The 24,268-nt window shown below is 36.1% G+C and overlaps 1 protein-coding gene across 1 annotated transcript; it reads left to right on the forward strand.

The window, feature by feature from the left end:
- Window positions 1-153: 153 nt before the first annotated feature.
- Window positions 154-22,158, forward strand: LOC128106550 (arylacetamide deacetylase-like 2). The gene is made up of 5 exons (XM_052732111.1): window positions 154-291; window positions 8,669-8,891; window positions 10,620-10,689; window positions 12,803-12,974; window positions 21,556-22,158. The coding sequence occupies exons 1-5, from the start codon at window positions 154-156 to the stop codon at window positions 22,156-22,158; spliced, it is 1,206 nt and encodes a 401-aa protein (XP_052588071.1).
- Window positions 22,159-24,268: the final 2,110 nt, after the last annotated feature.

A 24,268-nucleotide genomic window follows, 5' to 3' on the forward strand; every position in this document is an offset into this window, starting at 1 on the left:
CAACAGTGGCCTGATCTTAACTCTGAATATTCAGTGAGCTGCTATATTGTCATTTTACCTGGAAGACTTGGCCTGCTACCTTTGTCTTACTATTCAGCAATCTATATATGAGGTGACATTTGACTACAGCACAGAGAAGTTTGGAGATTTATCATGGGGCACAAAACTCTGTTCTTTGGGTTATCTTGTATCCTTTTTGCTCATTATATTTATATGCCCATACCAGAAAACATTGAAGAACGCTGGAAAGTGAGAATGATAGATGCTGTTATGAAAATATCATCACTTCTGGTAATATTTTTTTCATAGTAAATCAGGAAGCCTTGCTACAAATACACACACACACACACACACACACACACACACACATATATATATATATATATATATATATATATATATATATATATGAAGTTTCCTTTAGTTGGTGTTTTGAAAGAGACTTTGTTTTTCTTTAATGCTATACCTAGCGAATGATAATATAGTTTATATGATTTATTATTGCTTTATTTATCTATTGAGAGACACACAATGTTTGTAAGATGCTATTTCAAAAGTTAATCATATATTGACAAAAATAATTAACATTTCTAAAAGAATACTTGAGTAATTGTTCAGATGCTTGCATATATTCGATGCTTTTCAGAAAACCAAGGTTCATACATTTTCTTAAACTCACATGTATAAATAATTCATATTATAAAATTTTGGTATATTTTTAATCTTCTACTGTTTTAATATCTTTTTTTTCCTTTTAGGTAGTTCTTAAGCTTCCTATACTCAAATTGTGTACTCTCATGCCAAAAAAGTTTATATTTGTTTTACATTCATTGATTTTCAGAGTGTTAATAATTAACTTAATGGTGATGATGATTTCATTATAGGTTTATATAAGTGCTAAGTTAATAATAAAATAAAGTATATTTTGATATTCAGAAAAAAGTCATGGTAGTGGCATTTATTTCTACTTTTTTGTATCATTTTACAATTGTTTGTGGAAGATAGCTGGTGTCCCTTCTGCTTTTGTGTTAGTCTGTGGTGAGATCCCATCTGTGAAATTTACTGGAAATCTGCACTGTGTATTCATAAGCATAGCACACTTTTTTTTTTTTGAGCAGATAGTGTGCTATATAACACATGCTCCCTGACATGTCTTAGAGACACACAGATGCTCAAAGGTCACATCTTGATACATGCTACTGTTGTTATCTATCTTTAGGTCTGTGTTACTAGAATTCAGATATTATAATGACACTTCCCAAATCTGAACTCAAGAATATACGATGTTATCTTTTATCAAAATGTGCTTCTGCCTGGACGCCTTATGGTTATCAGGGCAATAGGAAGGCTTAGGGAGAAGACAGGAGCAAAGAATCAATGATCAGAGAAGATACTGCAAGGTGTGGTAGATGAGGAAGACACAGCCTATTGTGCTGGAGAAAGATAGTGATCTTCCCATGCTAGACAACTGTCTTTTTTCATGTCCTATCCAATGGATTCCTGGGATAATATATACTGGTAAAAAGCTAGGTAAGAATGTGCTTATTTTAGTTCACAACATAGAATACAGTCCATTATTCCAGGAAAATCAAGGAGTTGTGGTCTTGATGTGCCATCACTTTCACAATCAAGAGCAGAGAGAAATGAATGAATGCATGATTATATTTAGCCATCTATCAGGGCTCCAATCTGGGGAACAGGGTCACCTACTTTAAGGCTGTGTATCACCACATCAATTAATGTAATCAGGACATTTCCCTATAAACACATTCACCAGCCAACATGATCTAGAGAGTACCTTAAGGAGACTCTCCTAAGGTGACACTAGGTTGTATGAAGTTGAAAGTTAAACTAACCATTAAAATAGCTGACACATTTTCTTCTGAGTCCAAACTTAGCTGAGTTTTCCTGGTTTGGATTTCTTAATGCCTCACAGTGTTGATTGGACAACAGAGGAAATGAGGGTGAACAGGTGCCATTTTATAAAGTGTTACACATCATCCTTGAGTAGTTCAACTATCACTAGTTCATATATCACCAAAGTGACTCAATACTTATCTTCTATCAATATAAATGTATTTTGAAAGTATATATTTTCAAAATTTGACTTTTGTGTCCTCAAATATAAAACAGAATTATGAAACATGTAAATGTATATTCTTTTCCTGTATATATACATGGATATATAAGAACAAATTATGACAGTTATTTAAATGACCATTCCAGTGATTGACAAGCTTCCACTGGGAGATCAATTGAGAAGCATTTTGCTTCATATTTTTACAGCCAGTGTGGCTCTCTTTTAATTATTAGTTTTGTGTCAAAATTTCTCATGTTTGTACTTACAGTTTTTATACATTTCAAAGTTATGTCTTATAGATTGCAGATATGCTGTGTACTTCAGTATTTAAAAGACCTATATAGAAATATCTTTCACATTTAGTCTATTCATATTTGATATCATATTTGCTATGATTACAGTTAATGCTACAATGCTATTGGTATTTAGTATTTAAGTATGCTATTTATTACTCCTTTTTCCTGCCATTCTTTGCATCATTACATTTTTAATTACATTTAGAATACATTTTTGTCAATAAACTTACTTTTCTATATCAATTTGGGCTATTTTCAATTTTTTTCTTCTATTTCTTTATTTTCATATTTGTTTTGAGATGGGAACTGCTATGTGCTTGATTTCCTTAGAATAACTAATTCTATCTTACTTGACTTCTCAATACACAATATTGGCTGCGTTACTCTTAACCATGACTTATTATACTAGGTATTACATGTCTGATCCTTACTTTTTATACATGGTATAGATTTAATAGTGACTCTCTTTGCAGAAGATATTATTTTATCCTTGTAGACTCTTTTACATTTATTCTTTTCTATTAAAGGTGTTTCATACAATATAACTTGATCTCTCCTCAATGTTAATACATTTTATTTTAAATATTATGAGTAGTTTAACTGGTTTCCAAAGAACACACTGGTCTCCTATGTTGTTTTTCTTTGATTTCTTCAGTGGCAATGTCTATCCCTTTTCCCTCAGGAACTCACTTCACTGTTTCCACCAAGAATGAATCTGCTGAAGATAAATTCTTGTATACTTTTCAGTTGTATTCTTTATTTTTCTCCTTATCCCATTTTAAAAACACGTTTTCTTTGTACATCCAAACTTATGTTGTTAGGGCTTTCCTTTCAGCACACAGTCAACTGTTCTCTGGTGTGCATATTTTCTTTTTTTCTTTTTTTTTTTTAATTTATTTTAATTTATTTTGCAATACAATTCAGTTCTACATATCGGTCACGGATTCTAATGAAATAAGCCATTCGCATTCCTTCTCAAACATTTTGTGTTTTGTGCTCTGACTACTCTAAATTAAACTAAAAATCCTTGTTGCTCAGCACTCTTATTGATTTTTCTGAATATATTTTTCTGTAAGGTTTAAGAAGTATTTGTTAAACTTAGTTATTCAGTGTGTGTATTTGCATGTGGAGATTTGGGTTCCTGCTGCAGCATGCAGACACTTAGAGATCAAAGGACAACTTTGGGGTCAGTTCTTTCTTTTCACTATGTGGGTCTCAGGGATAGAACTCAGGTCATCAGCCTTGGTGGCAAGCACTTGTGTCTGCTGAGGCATGCTTTGGTCTGTGACTGTCTTTTCTGAATATTGATAAAGTTCCTGGATATGCAAATATATATCAATTAAAATCTTAGAATTTAGTTCATCAAATATATCTTTTTGGCTCTAATATCTCTAACATTCCATCTCTTTTCTCCAACTATATAAATATCAGATCATTAAGGATTTTGTCATGGATCTTAGCTTTGATTCCTTAATTTCAATTACTGTTTTTAATTTCAAATTACATATTTTTGATATATTTTCAAATTCGATGAATCTTTCTTTGTCATTTCCCCTTTTATTATAGAGGTTTAATTATAAATATTGTATTTTGGATAAATCATTTCCTAGTTCTATTATAAATTTTTCATTGAGTCATTCTTAGTAAACTTTCTTTCTTTTTTGGGGGGGAGTGGGTTGAGACAGGGTTCTCCATGTAGTTTTGTTGCCTGTCCTGGATCTCACTCTGTAGACCAGGCTGGCCTCAAACTCACAGCGATCTGCCTGACTCTGCCTCCCAAATGCTGGGATTAAAGGTGTGTGCCACTGCCGCCCGACGTAAACTTCATTTCTTGAGCATGTCTGTTACTTTATTGTCAGAAGATTCATCTTTACCTTATGGAACATAATTATAATAGTTATTCAAAAAACATTGACTTTAGAAGCAGATAATCTCGAGTTTACATCTCTGATTTTGTTTCCCTCGGGGAAATAGTCACATTTGCTTTATTCTTCATTATTCTTTTTTTTTTTTTTTTTTTTTTTTTTGTAACTGTGGTTTGTATCATGGGTATTCTGAGTACTGTAGTGTGGTAATTTGAAAAAGTGGCTCATTTCATATATTAAATACTTAGACCCCAGGTGGTAGAATTGTTTGGGAAGGATTTGGAGAAGGTGTGTCACTGGGCACCAGTTTCTGTTTTCAAAAGACTTTCTCTCTGTCTCATGGTTTTGGATCAGGATCTAAGTTCTCAGATGTTTCTTTACTCTGCTATCATGGACTCTCACCCTCTCAAACCATAAGTCAAATTAAGTGCTTTCGTTTATAAGTTACCTTGATGATAGTGTTTTATCGCAACAATAAAAAAATAACTAAGACACATGGGCCTGGGCTCTTTTAAATTTATTTTTTTTTAATCATGCATTATAGTTTAATGTAACATCTTTTTTTTTAAATTTTGCAATACAATTCAGTTCTACATATCAGCCACGGATTCCCTTGTTCTCCCCGCTCCTGCACCCCTTCATCTTCTCCCCAGCCCACCCCCCATTCTCACCTCCTCCAGGGCAAAGCCTCCCCTGAGGACTGAGATCAACCTGGTAGACTCAGTCCAGGCAGGTCCAGTCCCCCGCTCCCAGGCCGAGCCAAGCGACCCTGCATAGGCCCCAAGTTTCAAACAGCCAACTCATGCAATGAGCACAGGACCAGGTCCCACTGCCTGGATGCCTCCCAAACAGATCAAGCCAATCAACTGTCTCACCCATTCAGAGGGCCTGACCCAGTTGGGGGCCCCTCAGCCACTGGTTCATAGTTCATGTGTTTCCATTCGTTTGGCTATTTGTCCCTGTGCTTTATCCAACCTTAGTCTCAACAATTCTCACTCACATAAACCCTCCTCTTTCTCGCTAATTGGACTCCCAGAGCTCCACACGGGGCCTAGCCATGGATCTCAATATAGACTATTTTGTCACTGTTTTGCTTTGGGAGTCTATCAATCAGGTTATCAAGAGGTTAAAAGAGATAATGTATTTATATTTGTTAAAGATATTTAAGATTGGTGGATAAAGATTTTAAAGTTTCAAGATTCTTAAAATTTAAAGATCTTAAGCTGGGCAGTGGTGGCGCACGCCTTTAATCCCAGCACTTGGGAAGCAGAGCCAGGCAGATCTCTGTGAGTTCAAGGCCAGCCTGGTCTACAGAATGAGATCCAGGACAGGCACCAAAACAACACAGAGAAACTCTGTCTTAAAAAACAAAAACAAAAACAAAAACATTAAAGATCTCTACTTTCTGATGTGATTCAGAGATTAATTATCTGATGTGATTCAGAGATTATCTTTAACTCTTCTTATTATTTTTTGATTCTGTGCTTAATATAAAATCTTCAAGCATATTAAAGCTAACTGGTGATTGCATCTGACTTAACTAATAAGTTGCTAATACCTCATCAGTTGGTGGCCAATAAAATACTTTATTTATTTATTTATTTATTTTGGTTTTTTGAGACAGGGTTTCTCTGTGTAGCTTTGCGCCTTTCCTGGAACTCACTTGGTAGCCCAGGCTGGCCTCGAACTCACAGAGATCCGCCTGTCTCTGCCTCCCGAGTGCTGGGATTAAAGGCGTGCGCCACCACTGCCCGGCCAAATAAAATACTTTAATGAATAGAGCTTGTGACTCTCTAAAATAAATTAAAACACTATTGAAAGTAAACAGTTATTTATATGTACTAAGCTTATCAAGGCAAGAATTATCTATACTTTTATTTCTAAGACCCAAATATGCAGGTGGTCTGGGAATTAAATATGATTGGCTGCTTTACAAATGATTAAAAGATGTGTTTTTCTATGCCTGTGTTTATTTCTATATATGTATGTGTATTTTAAAGTGTAATCTTTACAGCTGTTTTTTAATGTGAAGTGCCAACATGATAACACAACAGTTCTTATCCCTTCTGATATCCATGGAACAACCAGTTTCTTCTAATACAGTTATTCATATAACTTTCATTTTGATATATACTTCAAAATTATACATTTTGATACATTTCTTCTAAATTATAAAAATATAATTTATCACCTCATCTTATATAGGCAAGCATTTGTAACATTGACCTAAAACAATCAGTTTACAACCCACTTTACCTATCTAGTATTGGTTGGCAAACTGGTTAGTGCTTCTGGAATCAGTTCTCTCATCATTAAAGCATCTGGAATATTGGCTAGAACTTGATATCCTGAGAAAATTACATAAATACATGCTCCTGAAATATTCTAGTAACATGAAAATTATAGTTTTGTTATTTTTTTAGTTGAACTAGCAGTTACATGTTAGGGAAAATGTTAGAAATACTAAAGGGAAATTTATTTCAGATATAGAAATAAAAAGAATTTCATTTAAGGAAAAGGGAAGAAATTTGTTTGTAGTTTAACAATGGAAATAGACTATCAGTAATGTAGTAACTAAGTCATATTTCAATTTTGAAATAAATTGAAGTCAAAGAAGAGGGCTTGATGGGTAAAGCACTTGGTGCACATGCATGGAAACATGAGATTGGATGTCCAGTACTCACATAAAACAACATATAGTGGTGTCCATCTGTGACCCCACAGCTCCTATGGTGGCATGGCAAGATGGGATATGAGAATCCATGGAGGTTCATGGACTATCTGGATGGGCATATGCAGTGACAAAGGACAGCAGACCCTACTTGAAGTAAGATGGAAACAGAACCAACATCTGAATGTATTCTCTAGCTTCTATAGACATTTATGGTGCACACATTCTTACACACACACACACACACACATGCACACATGCATGCACGCATACACAGGCACATACATAGAGTTAAACTTTAAATATTAAAATAAAATTTAATGATCAAAAAATAAAATAAAATACTGGGAATATACATACAAAGAAAGGAAGCATAAAATGCTATTTCCAGATGGCATTTTTAGGTAAAACTAACAGTTAGGAAGAACCTAACCCTGTGAAAATCACCTTGACAAAAATTTGTGGTGTCAAATGATATTACCTCGTTTTCAAATACTGTATGCTTGAGATTTCCTTTTACGTTTATAATGAGCTTTTATTGTTTGACAGTTTCATAAATTCACACGATGAATTCCTCTTTCCTGCTGAAACTGTTCTCAAAATTTTCTCTTTCTACTTTTATGTCCTATTTCTTTGTGAAATCCAATTAATTGAATTAGTTTCCTGCCTTAACATGGGGGAACATACAGTACCAAAAGCATTGGTAACTATCTACACCACTGAGGAAAGTGGCACTTCCCCTCTTAACTACCATTATCAATTAGTATTTCCTGAGGTTTGGCTGGGACCTCATGAACAAGTTCCTTATCCATCATGAAATGTTGATTGGCCCAATCATATGCAGGTCTTATACAGATGAATTTATTGACATTTCTATAGTATAAATGATAGTACATGTGTTGGGACATGTAATAAGTCTCATTTTTTTCCAGTCTAATAATACTTTTATGTTTTTCTAAAGTAAAAATGATAATCCTTTGACTTATTTGGTGCAAATATTTTCTGATTTTATTTGCCTTTGTGCTTGACTAATAATATTTTATTGTTTAAAATATATAAGTAAAATATATATTTAGTTATCTCTATATCTATCTCTCTATCATCTATCTATCTATCTATATATCTATTTTCTTCATCATCATCATCTATCTACCTGTATATCTATCATCTATCTATCTTTTGATCATATTCATCCCTACTCTCCCCTGCAATTTCTTCCAGACCATTGTATAACCCTCTCAATGTTATGCCCTTTTTAAAAATATTTTTTATAACTCACTGAGTCCAGTTAGTGCTGCCTATATGTGTATGGATGTACTGGAGCCAGGGTAACCTACCCAGGGCTATATCCCTGAAGGTACCTGATTCTCTCATTCCTAGTAGCCATTAATGGTCAGTAGCTCCTGAGTTGAAGTTAAGGCCCTTGTGTTACAACCTCCCAAAATATGCTTACATATTTTTGATTTGGTCATGTGCACATCTCATGCAGATAACCAGATCATGTATTAGTTTATAATCGCAATTGCCTTGTCATGTCTGGAAGACACTGTACTTCAGCCATCTTCTCCTACTTCTGTGTTTCTCTGTCTTTCTTCCCCATCTTCTGAGATGTCCATTTCACACATGGTAAGGGATGTGCTATACACGCCTCAGCATTATCACATCAACTACTCTTTTTCCTATTGCATCTTTAGGTGCACTTAGTGTTACTAAAATAAAAATAATTAATATGTACATTTGGATGTTGTTTTGACAGGCCACATTTTTTGAAAACATGGGTCTTATGAAATTTGAAGATATTTTCTTCATACTAATGAGTATTCAAAATACAGAGCCAGTTTCAGATGAAAACATTACAGTGATTGACACAGACTTCAGTGACATTCCTGTTCGTCTGTATTTGCCAAAAAGGAAGTCTGAAAGACAGAGACCAGCTGTAATTTACATTCATGGTGGTGCCTTTGTCACAGGCAGCTTCAGTAAGTGTATTTTTTTAATGTGTGCTTTAATTTCATTGCATTTACTATATGAAACGGAACTATTTGCAGTCTCAGGACCTTGTTACACCTTTTCCTGCAATGACTTCATTTTTTTCACTTGAGCATTTGATAGTAGTCATTATGATTGTGTTTTATGTAATGAATGCCCTTTTTATGCTTTTTAAGTGAGTTGGGTTTTGCTGATAAATTTTGATATTGTTTTCTGTTAAGATTTTAATCATGCCAGGCGGTGGTTGTGCACGCCTTTAATCCCAGCACTCGGGAGGCAGAGACAGGCGGATCTCTGTGAGTTCGAGGCCAGCCTGGGCTGCCAAGTGAGTTCCAGGAAAGGCGCAAAGCTACACAGAGAAACCCTGTCTTGAAAAACCAAAAAAAAAAGAAAAAAGATTTTAATCATGATAAATTTACAATTTTTGTCCTCACCTCTTTGTATAATAAGTAGATTCAATCCATAGCTAATTTTTATAAGAAATATTGCAAGCAAGAATATGTTGATTGATTTTAACTACGATTAAAACTTTCACTTATGTTCAGAAAGACAACTTTGAGTTTATTTTAAAGCCTAAACCTCTCACAACAGAAAACACATTAAAAAAATTACCCCAAGTAGTATATTTAGCCTTAAATAAACTAAACTTCCTGTTTTAAAAAGTATGAGAACTCTAAAAAATCTTTAAAGATAGATTAATTATGACGACTCTCTGAATTTATTAATATTATAGTCATGGTTGTAATATGATCTTCAACTTACTTCTAGAGTTCTGATATGTTCTAGAGCCAGTTTTACTGATAAGGAAGAGGTTACTTTGAGAGAGAGAGTCAAGATGTACACTTTTTCTTCTCCTGAAAAAAACATATGTAAAAATTCAATGAAAGGATATTTTGTTACAATTAAAGCTTTGGGACTGTGATCTTTACCACTGATTCTGGGCCACTGTCTCTGCAATATTTCCTGGGGTAGTTTCCTTCAGTACTGTACAGCCTTTCTCCTGATATAACTGACCCCAGAAAGGAGCAGCCCATATGCAGTCACAGGGAACAGGGCAATATGCCCTGTGACTGGAGTCATGTGACGCTAACAACACAATTAAGCCAGTGGAGGTTTTCTGAGAGAACTCAAACAGGTCATCAGGGCACAACAATCTTCTTTCATTGTGACATAACAAGATTTTGTCTTCTGGTCTGGCTTAGGAGTCATTTTGTAGAGAGGAGACAAGGAAGGTCTTCTTACTCCCCTGTTTTCTTACATGTGGCAACAGAAGTGTTGATTGCAAGGTTTCCATCAAGTAATCACAATTCAAATTTCTGTTAGGATGTGGGGGCCATCCCTCACCCCCACATTTCCCCAGAGTACTCTTGAGTAGAAGCACCAGGAATTATTGTTAGAAGGATAGAGGGGAGAGAAAAAGATAGAAAATACAGGATAGCCTCAGGAGGGCCTGGTCCTAATCCATTGGGCCCTGGCTGTCTCTGCCCTAGAGTATTTAAAGGAATGTCAAGGGTTGAGCAAAAAACCTCCCCCAGCATAGTCAAGTGCAGACTATCTCAGACACCTAGAACTCAGGCCCCTGGTCCAATCATCCTCTTTATGCAGACCTGCTGGGTAAAGCCTAATGTGCTCCAACATTAGGATTCATAGAATGTGTCTGGCTATCCATTGCTTTGCATATACACAGCTCTGTGCTATATTTATTTCTTTCATTTCAGAGATGCTGCCCTATGATTCCATAAACCGATTCACAGCCAACAAACTTGATGCTGTCGTTGTGGCACCAGAGTAAGAGACTGGCAATCTTTATTATGTGACCCTTGCCCTCCCTGCATAAGCCTGGTTTACAGTACAAGTTAAACAGTCTTCAGTGGTGGCTGGATTGCTGCTGGGAAATTTGGTTTATAAAATTTTTTCTTAGCATTATAATATCAGTGTTTCCTCAACAATCCCCAATTTTGCTTTAATCTCTGTATGATAGACACCTGAGAGAGACAAGGAAATGAGTGAGCATCTTTGCCAGTAAAGCAGTAGTAGCATCAAAAACATAAAATCTATCCAGGTAATATGCCTGCAGTTCATACTCATCGTACCTGAGGGGTGGTGGCTTTATTTGTCAAGGTAATAGAGACAATATATGTATGTATGTCAGAGTTATTCTGGAATCCAGTAATATTAATTAGAACCAATGTTGGGACCACTCAAATATTTTAAGAATGTTTCCAGTGACAGCTCTTAGTATTTCATGACTTTTGCTCAAATGTCCAACAATATACCAGAAAGTAGAATACATGCTTATTATTTTATGACCTGTTTGGTGTATTCTGTACTTCTTATACCCCATCATGAGGATGAAGAAAATCAGCTTTTCCCTGCCAGTTTTATAGTATAGGAATGGATTTACAAAATTATAGATTTATGCTAAAACACTCTAAGGAATTTTGCCTGACAGTATAATAGAGTCAAGTAGCATAGACTAGCAGGTTCGGCACTGTTCTGCTCATAGCTACCTCTTTAAAGCAAACAGAATCACTTATGTTTGAGAAATTTCTAACTTATAGTAGTGACAGCTTGCCTTTATCATTATAATTTAACAAGCTTTATTATGTTATAATTTAAATAAGTTTTTAAGAGAGTAAAATAAGTTATATCTACTTTAAGAATTCTAAAGTTATTTTAGGAAATTTCTGTTCTTTACCTTGAAATATAATCATATTTTGATGCTGCACTGTTGATATTATGCCATTTTAAACACTTAGACACAGTTTAAAATTTAAAAATTCACAAGGACTATCCGACTAATACTGTTTATTATAGAACTGCCTCAGTCAGCAGGGTCTTCAACAGGGACCTGAAGGGAGGGCCGGCAAATGAGAGGGACAAGAGACACAAAGAATGAGAGCAAGACAGGATGTCTGATCAAGCTCCAAAATTTTATTTTCCTCTTAAGGCATATATAGGTGGGGCCAAAGCGGGGTACAAGCAGGGAGGGGACTTTAATCATGAGCGTTCAGCCAGCAGAGAATGTTGCTATGAGGATTACCTATTCTTGCCTAACTGCCTAACTGCAGCACGGTCACCTGATTTCCAAGAAGAGGTTCTGGTATTTATGAGAAGAGTTCTGGTGCTATGGAGACTTAAGCAAGACCTAGATCTAGGAAAAGAAGAGAGAAGCCCAAATATGGTGGCATGTGTGTCAAGGGTCACTTAGGCTTATGACTCCTGTCATAGAACTATGAATAATTGAAGAATTTTAATGGATATCTTAGTGCCTAATAGTGAGTGGTAAAAATTGAGACAGTTCAATTGAGGGTGATTCTATAACAATGCACAGTGAGAGTGGAGTGAGGATTTGAGAGTAAAGATTGGTATAGTATTTTCTCTTAAGAATCACAGTCTTTTAGCATTACATATTGATATACCTTACATAGTCATATATCAAATTGTTTATTTTTAAACCATCAAGCTTATGAAATGAAATTCTACAATTCTGTGGAATTTTGACCTAAATAAATTTCTAATTAAAGTCAACTACCAATATTTTGCGCTCAGATTTTTTTGATTTTAAATTTCTTGAATAATCTAATCAACGATCATGAATTGCTTTTGACTCTCCAATTCTGTTGAGGGCCTGGTGATATTTACAGACTTTATGAGGGTGAAGACATATGCTATCTTGCTCTTCATCTCATTGAACCAGTATTAACATCCCCTTAGACCAGAATCTACTTCTTGTTTTAAACAGAAATTATTAGGAAGCCCAAGTTAAGTTGATAGATTTCAAGGTTCAAAGTAGGGCCAACTTTTATTTATGTACCTGCTAGTAAAATTGAGAGATAATTGGATACATAAGCTTAATCATAAGTTCTTTGTTGCTTTTTTGCTTGATTTTTCTCTAAAGCTACAGGCTTGCTCCTAAGTATTCATTCCCAGCTGCCCTTGAAGACTGTGTTCTTGTGATCAAGTTCTTTCTCCAGAACAAAGTTCTTGAAAAATATGGAGTGAATCCTTCTCGCATCTGTATTTCAGGAGACAGTTCTGGGGGTAACTTGGTAGCAGCAGTGACTCAACAGGTATGTTGTATGTGTGATATATGATTGAAACCAGCACAGTTTTGTTCTAACATGGAAGAAGTACTGTAGTTGTGTTTGAATGATGTTTGTATTGTAATCTATAAAATGTAAAATAACCAAATAACTTAATCTTTTTGCACGATTTACCTTGATATGTGACTTTAATTAAGTAATTAAGTAATGTTAAATAAGGATTTTGTAATCCTACTGTGTGTAAGGATGGCATTGAATCTAAGGCTGTGTGCTTGCTAGACAAATGATCTACCATAGAACTGTGTAACCACCTCCTTTTAATCTCTTCTCTTAAACTCTTCTCTTCCTTTTAAATTGGTCTCTTGTTAAGCATCCCAGGCTGAACTTGAACTTGCTCTGTAATATGGCTATGCCTGAAATTTGCAATCTCTCCACATCAACCCCTAAGTACTTGGAACTTGAGCCACACCATCCAGCCTACCTTATTATACTAATTAAACAATATAGTAACGACTAGGAACTATTATTTAGTATAAATTTTACTGTTAGGTTTTCAAAGACAAATTATAAAATCTGTGTGATTTTGGTATCACTGTACTTGGTCTGTACTGATTACTTTCTTGTCTCTCTGACTAGAAGACCTGACAAGAAGTAGCTAAAGAAAAATGAGCTATTAGGGCTTATGGTTTGACAAGGTATAGTATATCATGGCAGAAAAGCCATGGCAATGGAAGGTGTTTATTGATGTGGAACAGGAGAGGGAGGCTGTTAACTTACATTTCCCAAGAATATACAGCAAGATTCATGAAGCAGAGGCAATGGAGAAATGGTTCCCAATGACTTATTCCTCCTGTCTCACTCAGCCTACTTCCTTATATCTTCCAGGATTACCTACTCAGGGGTGGAACCTCCTACAATGGACTGGGCACATCAATTACATGTTTAGAAAATACTGTACAGTCTCACTCACAGGCCAGTCTTACAGAGACACTGTCTTTATTGTCCCCTCCTCTCAAATAAATCTAGGCTGTGTCAAGTTGACAAAAGAAAATAAAACAAAAGCCAACCAGGACAATTGAGTTCTAGTCACCTTGACACACACAAATCATTATTCAACTATAATCATTTCTTTCTTGTTTATACCCAATACCTCATGTTAATATAATCATATCAATAGTAACACATTGCAACTTAAAAGTCACACAATCTTTACAAATTCAAAGACTTTGACAATGAGTCACTCTAAAATTCCAAAGTCTATTACTGTGAGCTCCTATAAAATAATAAATTAATTAAATAATTTCATATTCTAAGAAGGAAGAATTAGAGCATAGTCTCAGTCAGAATACAGATCACAAAACAAAAGTCCAGCATAGTGAAACTCAGTGTCAGACATTGCAGAGTTAATATACAGCCTCCAAAGGGCTTACCATAGCACATGTAGCATGTCTCATATACGCTCAAGCTGGAGTAACTCCACAGCTGCTGCTAGTCTTGTTGGTAACACCATGGTACTAGCATCTCCAAAATTTTGTAGTCTCTACTGCAACTGGACTGAACACTCACTAAGAGCCTCCCATCTGTTCTCTTCAGGGTCTCTGATCCCACCACATGGTGTCAAGACTCAATCTCCTTCCATGATCCCTTCAATCCCAGGACTTCTACTTCAACTATGGCTTCACAGTCCTCATTAGCCTTTCTAAGCCCTCATGGTGCCTGCCAAACCTTGGTTGGTCCTCATGACCTCTTCATACTTTCAAATATCAGTACTATATGGGAAACTATGTATTACCAAGTTCAGCTGCCAATATAAGGTACAATCTTAGCCCTCTTTGGACTACAACTTCTATATGTTAACCCCGAGGAAACACTTTCCAGAAGATTTGGAATCAGTGATGCTAGTCTCTTCTTAATCACAGTTGATTCTTCAGCTCAAGAAATCAGTATTGATTGTCCCAGGAAACCAAAAGTTTCACCTTAGTGGTTCTTAATTCAAAATATCACATGAATGGCCCTAACAGAGTATGAGAGATTTTCAAATTTCTGGAGAAATGCTGCTTACTGACTTGATCCTCATGGCTTTCTCAGACTGCTTTATTATATATCTAGGACCACCAGCCCAGGATTTTTTATCACCCATGTGCAATGGGCCCTTCCTCATCAATCACCAGTTAAAGAAATACCCTACAGGCTTGCCACAGGCCAGTCTTACAGAGACATTTTTCAAATAGCTCTCTCTTCTCAGATCAATCTAGCTTGTACTGAGTTGACAGAAACTAATCAGGACATCCATCAAGTACAGTTTGCGCTGCCTATACATTCTTGGATGTTTGCCCTTATGCTAGAGCATGGACAAGCCGCCAGAAGCCATCCTTAAAGAAAACAGACTCCCCCTTTCCCAGTAGCCATCAAATGCCAATAGCTCCTTAGAGAGGGTAAGACTTTGTGAAGTCAAAAACTTAATGATGTTTTAGTTCTGAGACACTTTATTTGCTAGGTGAGTTTAACGATATTTATTGACACTAGAAACCTAAACATGAGTGTACTTCAATTCATTTCAACAGGAAGTGCATAACCACCTTTTTAATGAGCTTATTTCTTTTACACAGATAAAAACAACATCATTTTTTCTTTTAAAGTTTTACTTAACTTTATCTCTTTTATGTGTATAAGTGTTTTTGACTGCACGTATGTCTGTGCACCATGTCCATGCAATGGCCACAAAGATGGCACTGTACTCTGCAGAAATTGGAGCTCTCAACTATTTTGAGCCACAATGTAGGCGCTGGGACTCAAACTTGGGTTTGCTACAAAAGCAGCAAGTACCCTTAACTGCTCAGCCATTTCTCCAGCCCTGCAGTATGTCTGTCATTAACAGCAAAATCTAATAATTTTTGTTGGAAAAAATAAAAAGAAGTTATGATATTAGTTCTTCTAAAAGTGATCTATTAATAGCATTTGCTAATTAGTTTTGCAGAATCCTTTCCTTTTTCATTGATAATTGTATGGGTTGACCAAAGAACCTGAGCTTCATCTCTGCTAAGTCTTCAGAACACCATTGACTTCTTCAGATAATTTTTCCCATTGTCTGGTCTGTTCCATTTCCAAAATTACTAAGATATTCCAGTGTTATGGTCCTTGATGGTCTTTAGTAGTTTTTAGAACTAAGGATTATAATTCATATTCTTATTTTAATTCAATATTATCATACTTCTTCCTCTCCTAACCCGTATGAAACCTTGCTTGTGCCCTTCCCAACAAGAATGAACTTAAGCTGATTGTTTCCCTGCTCAAACTAAAATATCTTTCAGAAAGGTAATACAATTAAAGAAGAAGAGGTCACGGATTTGAGGCAGTGATAGGGTGTTGGAAGTGGGAAGGTGTGCAAATGAAATACTCAAAAAAGAAAAATTTAAATTAAATAAAACTATACATTGTATTTACTGATCTAATCCCCATTTTATAGATCAAGAATCCAAGGCTTCACAGGACTGGGTATGTAGCCCAGTGCATAACATTTGTATGCTATGAAGCCAGAATTTAAACTAACACATGACAGCTCTAAACTTATTCTTTGAAACACCGGCTGATCTGCTCTTCAGTCTCTTCCCTCTTGATAGACTAGATATTGAATGTGGATATCACTTTTTTTTTAAATGTAAGGCAGCTTTGTGTACTGCTTCAGGAACTCAAGGTGTATTGTGAGATTCTTGTGAGAAGCAGAGGTAGGCAAGGTGAGTCCACAAAAGTGAAGGTGAGTCATCAAAACAACACATGAAAATTTTCAGCATCCAAAAGGGCCATGAACAGACATTATGAAAATGTCCATTTATTCTTATGTTATATATAGTAACTTTTAAAATGTGTGTGTGTGTGTGTGTGTGTGTGTGTGTGTGTGTGTGTGTGTGTGTGTGTGTTGTCTGTCTGTCTAGGTGTGTGTGGTGTAGTATATATGTGTTTATGCATGATTTTGCTGCTGTGGTCACATGTACATGTGGGGACTTGATTGATGCTAGAAATCAGCTTCCATTTCACATCCATCTTATTTGTTGAGGAAGGGTCTCTCAGTCAAACCCAGATCCCAAGTACTATGGCTGTTCTTGCTAGTCATCTTGCTTTGGTGATACCATTTCTACCATTTCTGCTTTCCCAGGCTGGAATTGCAGACTGCAGGCATGCCTAGTTGTCATGTAACTGGAGAACCAAACTCTGGTTCTAAAGCTTGGTAAGGCAAGCACTTTAACCACCAATACACACCCCCAACCATGCAGTGGACATTTACACATCAATGAAAGTACTTTATCTTACATGCAGAATCACCAGTGTTTGTGACTTGTGCTTGCACATGTATTTTGTTCTCAGCATAGGAGTGGAATGGAGCACAGATTATGATACTATTCTAAACCATGTGATTGAAAACTAATATAAAATGTTAGAGATTAAAGATGATAAAGGGACCATAAATTTGAAACAGAGCAAGGAGGGGTATAAAGGATGGTTTGGAGGGAGTAAAAGGAAGAAAGAAATGGTATAATTAAGTTATGAACTGAAAACATAAAAGATGAATTAAAAATGGGATGCTGCTCTGAGGAAGAGTATTATGATTCTTTTATATGAATCTTCAAGCTCAATAGTTTCATGTGTCCTAATTGAAATCTTTTGTGAGTTTCAGAACAAGGAGGCATGTTGTTGAATGTGACGTAATTTTTTGTATGCCAAATTAAGAAGGAAGTATTAATTAAACAATTTAAATTTCATCTACATAACAAGGGTAGGATCATGAGTTATGGTCTCTCATCTCTCTTTTGACCTTTGCAAACTAGGTTGAGTCATATTTAAGGAAATAATATTCTCACCTTTAATGAATCATTTCCTTTTAGTCAGTTTTTAGATAGGGAGAGAAATGCATGCCTGTACATGCTGATTTTCCAGGAGGCGCCATCCATTCTGGGTGAGGTTTTCATGTGGCTCAATAACTGCTTTTTCCTTCCCCAAATGCTTGACTTTCTTTGGTGAGTTTGTGTGGCACTAGGATGAATACATGTCACTTAATCAAACCTTCTATTTTAATCACAGGACATGCTTGTCAAATAGCCACTACTTCTTTTTAGTTACTATTTTTCTGATTGCAAGGATAACCTCTGTCATATTGTTAAAGCATAAACAGCTCAGAAAAGCATGAGTTGATTCATCCTTGCATGCAGTGCCTACAGAGGCCAGAAGTGTATTGAATTCAAGGGCATTGAATCTCCTGGCTGGAATGATGACAGTTATGAGATGTCATGTGGGTGCTGGGAATGGAAAATAGGCCCTCTGGAAGAGCAGCCACTGATGTTGACTGAGCCATCTCTCCTGCTCCAATTCTGCATATATTTTTAAGTCATAGTACTACATGTCATCTTTAACATAAGGTGAAATTGAACATTGGGGGGGGCATTGGTATTGAGGCATATTGATTGCTCTGTGAGTTTAGAAAGTGATTTTGTTGCTTGGGTGTTAGCATGCACAAAAATGCAGGTGCACACTTATAGACAAAATTTAAAAAATGTACCAGAATACCTGCAATAATTGTTACCAGACAGCAACTCTGTTGTTGTGGCTGGTATAGAATCATTGTCATTGGACATTTTATATTCCAGGTAACTGAAGGAGATTAAATTTGACCTAAATCTTGAAATATGATAGATAAGGACATTGGATTCTAGATTAACAGACGATATACAGGAGGACATATGGCTATGAGGATTGAAATATTTGTGACAAATGTCTTATTAAAATGCACATCAGCAGAGATTGAGGCCAATAATATATTCTAGATTAATCTCTTTTCTCCTCCTCCTCCCTGTTCCTTCCATTCCTCTATGTTACCTCAAAAACTGTTCTGTACTGGCGCGGCATGCTAAGACCTGCACTGATACAGTCTACCCACAGGCCCTCTCCTTGCATGCTGCCGTCATATTTATCCTGCTTTGTCAGTCGTACTGGGAGGCACAAAGAATCTCTGCTCAACCATTGGCCTACCTGATTCTCCATTTCTTTGGTGTGTCTACTGAAATTTATAAAGGTGACTCCATGAAAATAGTCTAGAAATAGTCAAAGCAATTTATGACACAGTGATTATTATACACCTCTTTGCATGAGTTGACTGTTCTAGTTGAGGAGGCAGGATAGCCATCCAACTGCAGTGGTTTCCCTTCCGAGGTTCTGGTGCAAGGACAATGGGAGAGAGGGTCTCCATTGTTCATATAAAATTTAACACCATACATTGACTCTGGGGAAGAGTGATTATCTTCCCCCAAAGCATGGGTGTGACCTTACAAAAGGCTGTGAGATGTGAAAGATTAGAAAAGGCAATGGTTTGGCTAAGATGTCTCACATCTGGACCCCTTTGACCAAGTCAAAGCCCATGATCCCTCTGGCTTGTCAATGGATGAAACTGTTGTTGTTACTGCTCTGGTTTCACATAAGTCTGGGCAGTGAGAAGTCTTCCATTTCTGTCCTCTCATGTAGAAAGGACCCTCAAGTGAAGGTCCTACTCACCAGAGCTTCTGGAGGATTTGGCATATGATAATCTGGGAGTGTTTGAGTACAGGAGCTATTGTTTTGGGGTTTATAATAATAAAGGTAAGTGGTTTTAGGAAGTAATTAGAAATGAGGACAAATATCCTATCTTTGCAGCTTTAGCATAAAGGGCATTTGAAGAAGTAACTGTGTGGCTCAGGATAGCATTAGAGATACCCATAATTCCCGACTCTCTTTACCTTGGTTCTTTTCTTTATGCTAACTCCTCAACACACTGGTGTTTGTTTCTTTTCATTTAAAATTTGTGGAGTTTGAAATACTACTGAGAAAGCTACTATTCTCTTGTTTTCTTAATGTGTGATAGATTTAATTTAATTCCTTTTTTCTTTTCTTTTTTTTGGGTCTATGTGGATCCATGTTCACGTGAGTGTGCATGTATGTTTGCCCTTGCATGTACATACATGTGTGTAAGCATATGGAAGTCAGAAGTTCCCCCATTTCCTTTCTGCCTTTGCTTTTTTTGTTTTGTGTTTATTTGTTTGTTTGTTTGTGAGATAGGGTCTCACTATGTATTGTTTGTGACATGGAGCTTGCTAGGTAAATGAACCAGTTTGGCTTTGAAAATCATATTTTATTCCTACAAATACTTCTGCTGATCTTGGAGCTCCCCAGAGTCATCTCTTAGATTAAGTGGCCAGTGATCTCAGGAGATGTATCTTTCTTCACTCTAGTACTGGGGGCTGGGCTGCCACTATGCTAAGGTCTGATTTTGGGTTGAGGTCCCTAGGCTTGTTCTGGCAAACATTTTTACCAACCGAGCCATCTCCCCAGGCTCAAATTTCACTTAATTCATAAGTTTCCTCTATACCTCAATGAATCATGAAAAAGTTAAACTGCAGTATAATCTACCTGTGCCTCAAGCAAAGCCAGCAGGTGTTAATTCAAGTGGGATCATGGCTGTTTATATATGGAAGAGCTATTATTTGGTTTGGCCTCAGTTTTCCTGTTGTGTTCACTGCTGTTTATTCTCTGAACTTTCTGAGACACTGCGTTTTATTTGTAAAATTACCAGCCTAAAACCACTGGGAAGGATTCAAAGCCAGACATGATTTTTTTAGGAAAATTTTCCTTCTTCATTTTCCTCCTAAACTTGCAGGACTTTGTACCTATGGTGTGTCGTGCATTTTGAAGTTAGTCCGATACTGTTTCTTGTGATGCACTGCTGAGATTCCAACCAGTCCTTTCATTTTATGCAAATCAATTTCTCGGATGAGGCATGACCTTGAGCTAAACAGATCCTGAACTTCCCTGGGGGAGGGCTGCAGATACAGAGAGTTGCGGATATGGCACGGCTGTGGAAGCAGATGTGCTGCCTAAGTCATGACCCCTCGGGGCCCATTGTAGGTTCTTATCTGCAGTGTGCATAACTAGAAAATGAAAGGAAAGAGTCTTCTTATGGCTGCAAACTCAGGACATTTCCCATTTCTGGTAAAAACAGATTACACAGAAAATGGTCCACTATTTTCTTCTGCTCTTCTGATTCTCACAATTATTCTTTGTGTTTTCTGTCATGTTATAATACTAATAGCTAAAGGTAAGACATATGATATGATTGTTTTCAACATGTAACAACAAATGGTTATGCTTCATTTGAATGTGTTTTTTGATATGCTGTTCTACTATATCCATTGTTCCTGCTATTTTAGATTACTATATGTCGAAAATTGAGATAAGGAAGCTGGGCATGATGACACATGTCTATGTTCAGACCACATGGGAGGCTGATACATTTTTATCTAGATAGATAAAAATAACTTGTCACCACAAACTAAAAGTAATTTTAAACATAGCCATTTTGTCGTCTTTAGTAGGACTCTCCAGCTCATCTTCCTGTTTGGTTGCCAAGTGTGAAGAAGGTGGAATGACATTCTCATTTTTCAAACAATGATTCAACGTTATGAGAGTAATCACCAGATGCTGTTTGAGTTTTATAAATTTATTTACCTCAGGATATTAAAACAAAGTTACCAATTCTCTTTTGGAAACCTATTTACTCATTAGCACCCATTATGTATTTTATTTACAGCTACAGGATGACCCAGAATACAAAAACAAAATTAAGGCACAAATCTTGTTATACCCTGGACTACAGGCAATTGATACCTTGATGCCATCTTATCGAGAGTGTGAGCATGGTCCCTTTCTGTCAAGGAAGGTAGCAATTAAGGTGACATACCTATATGTAGCAGAAGATGAAGAATTGGCAAACGCAATACTGAGAAATGAACACATGCCTGAAGGATCAAGACATCTGTTCAAGTTTGTTAACTGGAGTGACTTACTTCCTGAGAAGTATAAAAAGAACCATGTTTACACTGAGCCCGTTCTTGGAAAACTGAATGATTCCTACCCAGCACTTGTGGATAGTAGAGCATCACCTTTGCTAGTCAGTGACTCCCAGTTACAGATACTGCCATTAACTTACATCCTCACATGTGAACATGACATCCTAAGAGATGATGGACTTATTTATGTCACCCGACTCAGAAATGCTGGAGTTCCAGTGACACATGACCACATAGAGGATGGAATACATGGAGCCTTGTCCTTAGTCACATCACCATTTTATTTACATTTAGGTTTGAGAATAAGAGATAAGTATCTAAGTTGGTTAGAAGAAAATCTATAAAGCAATGGTACATGTTGCTAGATAGTCATACCTTTTAGCTAGCAATGTTATCTAAAGGTTATAGTTTAAAATATTTTAAAATTGATGAGTTTAAACATCACTTGAACTATCAATAAACTTAATTTTAAGTTAGAATAAATACCATTGTGTATTTTGGGAAGTTACTTAATTTTGTGAAATCTCAATTCAATAAAACAGAAACGTTCATTTTGTTGTCATCTTTAATACCATGAGTAGAGATACTCTCTGAGAATTCAAATCTAACAGTTCAGTACTGAAATGTGAGTGCAGTTATATTCAAAAGAGCATGACAGTTTCCAAGCAGTGATAACATTGGGATGATGAATGAGGAGAAAGTTTAAGGTACAGACATTGTAGTGGCATTTATATGGAGTGATCATCACACTGTATTTCAGCCACGAGTTTTAACCTGTGCTGTTCATACAAAAAAAAAATCAATTTTCTCAAGGTAAATTAGATCAGTTTTTTTTTCATTGACTGTATTTCAAGTCTATTTACTGATAATTACTTACTAATACCTTTTCTGTGTATTGGGGAGCAAGATTAACATCTTCACCACAAATTGTCCCAAGAACCTTATTTAGGTATGTGTAGTGGACTTTCTTGGACTGCCAGCCCCCAAATCATGACATGCAGGCTTATTATTATTCGTGAATGCTCAGCCTTATCTCATACTTTTCCCACTAGATCTTATAACTTAATTTCACCTGTTTTTCTTCATCTATGTTTTGTTTCAAGGCTTTTTACCTTTCTTACATTCTGTATGTCCTACTTTCCTGCTTCTTCTGTGTTTGGCTGGCTGGCAGCCGCCTGGCTGGCTGGCCCTGGTCATCTCCCTCTCTTTCTCCCTTATTCTCTCTGGAGCCTAGATTCCTCCTACTTATTCTCTCTGCCCACCAGCCCTGCCTATCCCTCTACTACCTAGCTAATGGCCTTTCAGCTTTTTATTAGACCCATCAGGTGCCTTAGGCAGGCAAGGTAAAACAAATACAACACATTTATATAGTTAAACAAATGCAGCATAAACAAATGTAACATACATTTACATAATTAAAGTAATAGTCCACAATAAGTATGAACCTCCTAATTGGTATCTGATATCAAGTCCTCAGTCCTAGAATTACATACATGCAAGTAGTACTAAATGAACTTAGCAAGTTATCTTTATATATTTAACCACACATACATTATATATATGTGTGTGTGTGTGTGTGTGTGTGTGTGTGTGTGTGTGTGTATGTGTGTGTGTGTGTGTGTGTGTGTGTTTACATATATGTATCTGTTTTCTTCCTGTTGGTTTGTCTTGTTAAACTTTGATGTGATAGTTTATCTTCTTTTGCTATATTTTAAAAAGTGAAGGACTGATGAATGAAAACCTGGTCACTAGGGCAAAGGTTAACAACTGAATTCTCATTTATACCTGCTGGGAGAGGGGATATCAGTTTTCTCCAACAGGTATATCAACCACACCAGGATAGGGCCTCATGTTCAGGAGTAGCTGACAACCATATAGTCAGCTCCACAGGTTTTTGTTGTTGTTGCTTTGTCTTGCTTTGTTTTTATGCTTTTATTTGGTTGCAGTGAGGATTTTATTTTTCTTTTTTGGTGTTGCTGTAATTTATTTTCTAGGTTCTGTGTGGTTGCTGTTGTATTGGATTTTTGAGGAAGAACTTAAAATTGGGTGGGTAGGGGAAGAGCTTTTGGGAGGGGAAACATATGGTAAAAATACACTTGAATTTAAAAATTGTTTTAAATAATAAAGATATAATAATAAAAAAGAAAAAACATAAAACAAAGTTAATTGTTCATGAGGAGCTTTTTTGAGGTGAATAACAAAAGATGACATTTTTTAATTAAGCAGAATTTCTAAAATAAACTATCAAAATATAGTGAAAAAGGAATCCTATAAAAAAGAATGAAGAATTCTATATAAGATGTATTCACTGAAAAGAAAACTACAAACTTGAAAATTATGCATGGTGCCCAAGCAGGGTGTCTCAATAAGGAATGTCAGGGTATCTAGAAGTGCCAGGGTGTCTCAATAAGGAGTCATTCAAAATAATTTTAAAAATTAACATATTTGAAGCTA

Source organism: Peromyscus californicus, unplaced genomic scaffold (genome assembly GCF_007827085.1).
Source record: "Peromyscus californicus insignis strain IS unplaced genomic scaffold, ASM782708v3 Scaffold_9__1_contigs__length_137607984, whole genome shotgun sequence".
Taxonomy (NCBI): domain Eukaryota; kingdom Metazoa; phylum Chordata; class Mammalia; order Rodentia; family Cricetidae; genus Peromyscus; species Peromyscus californicus.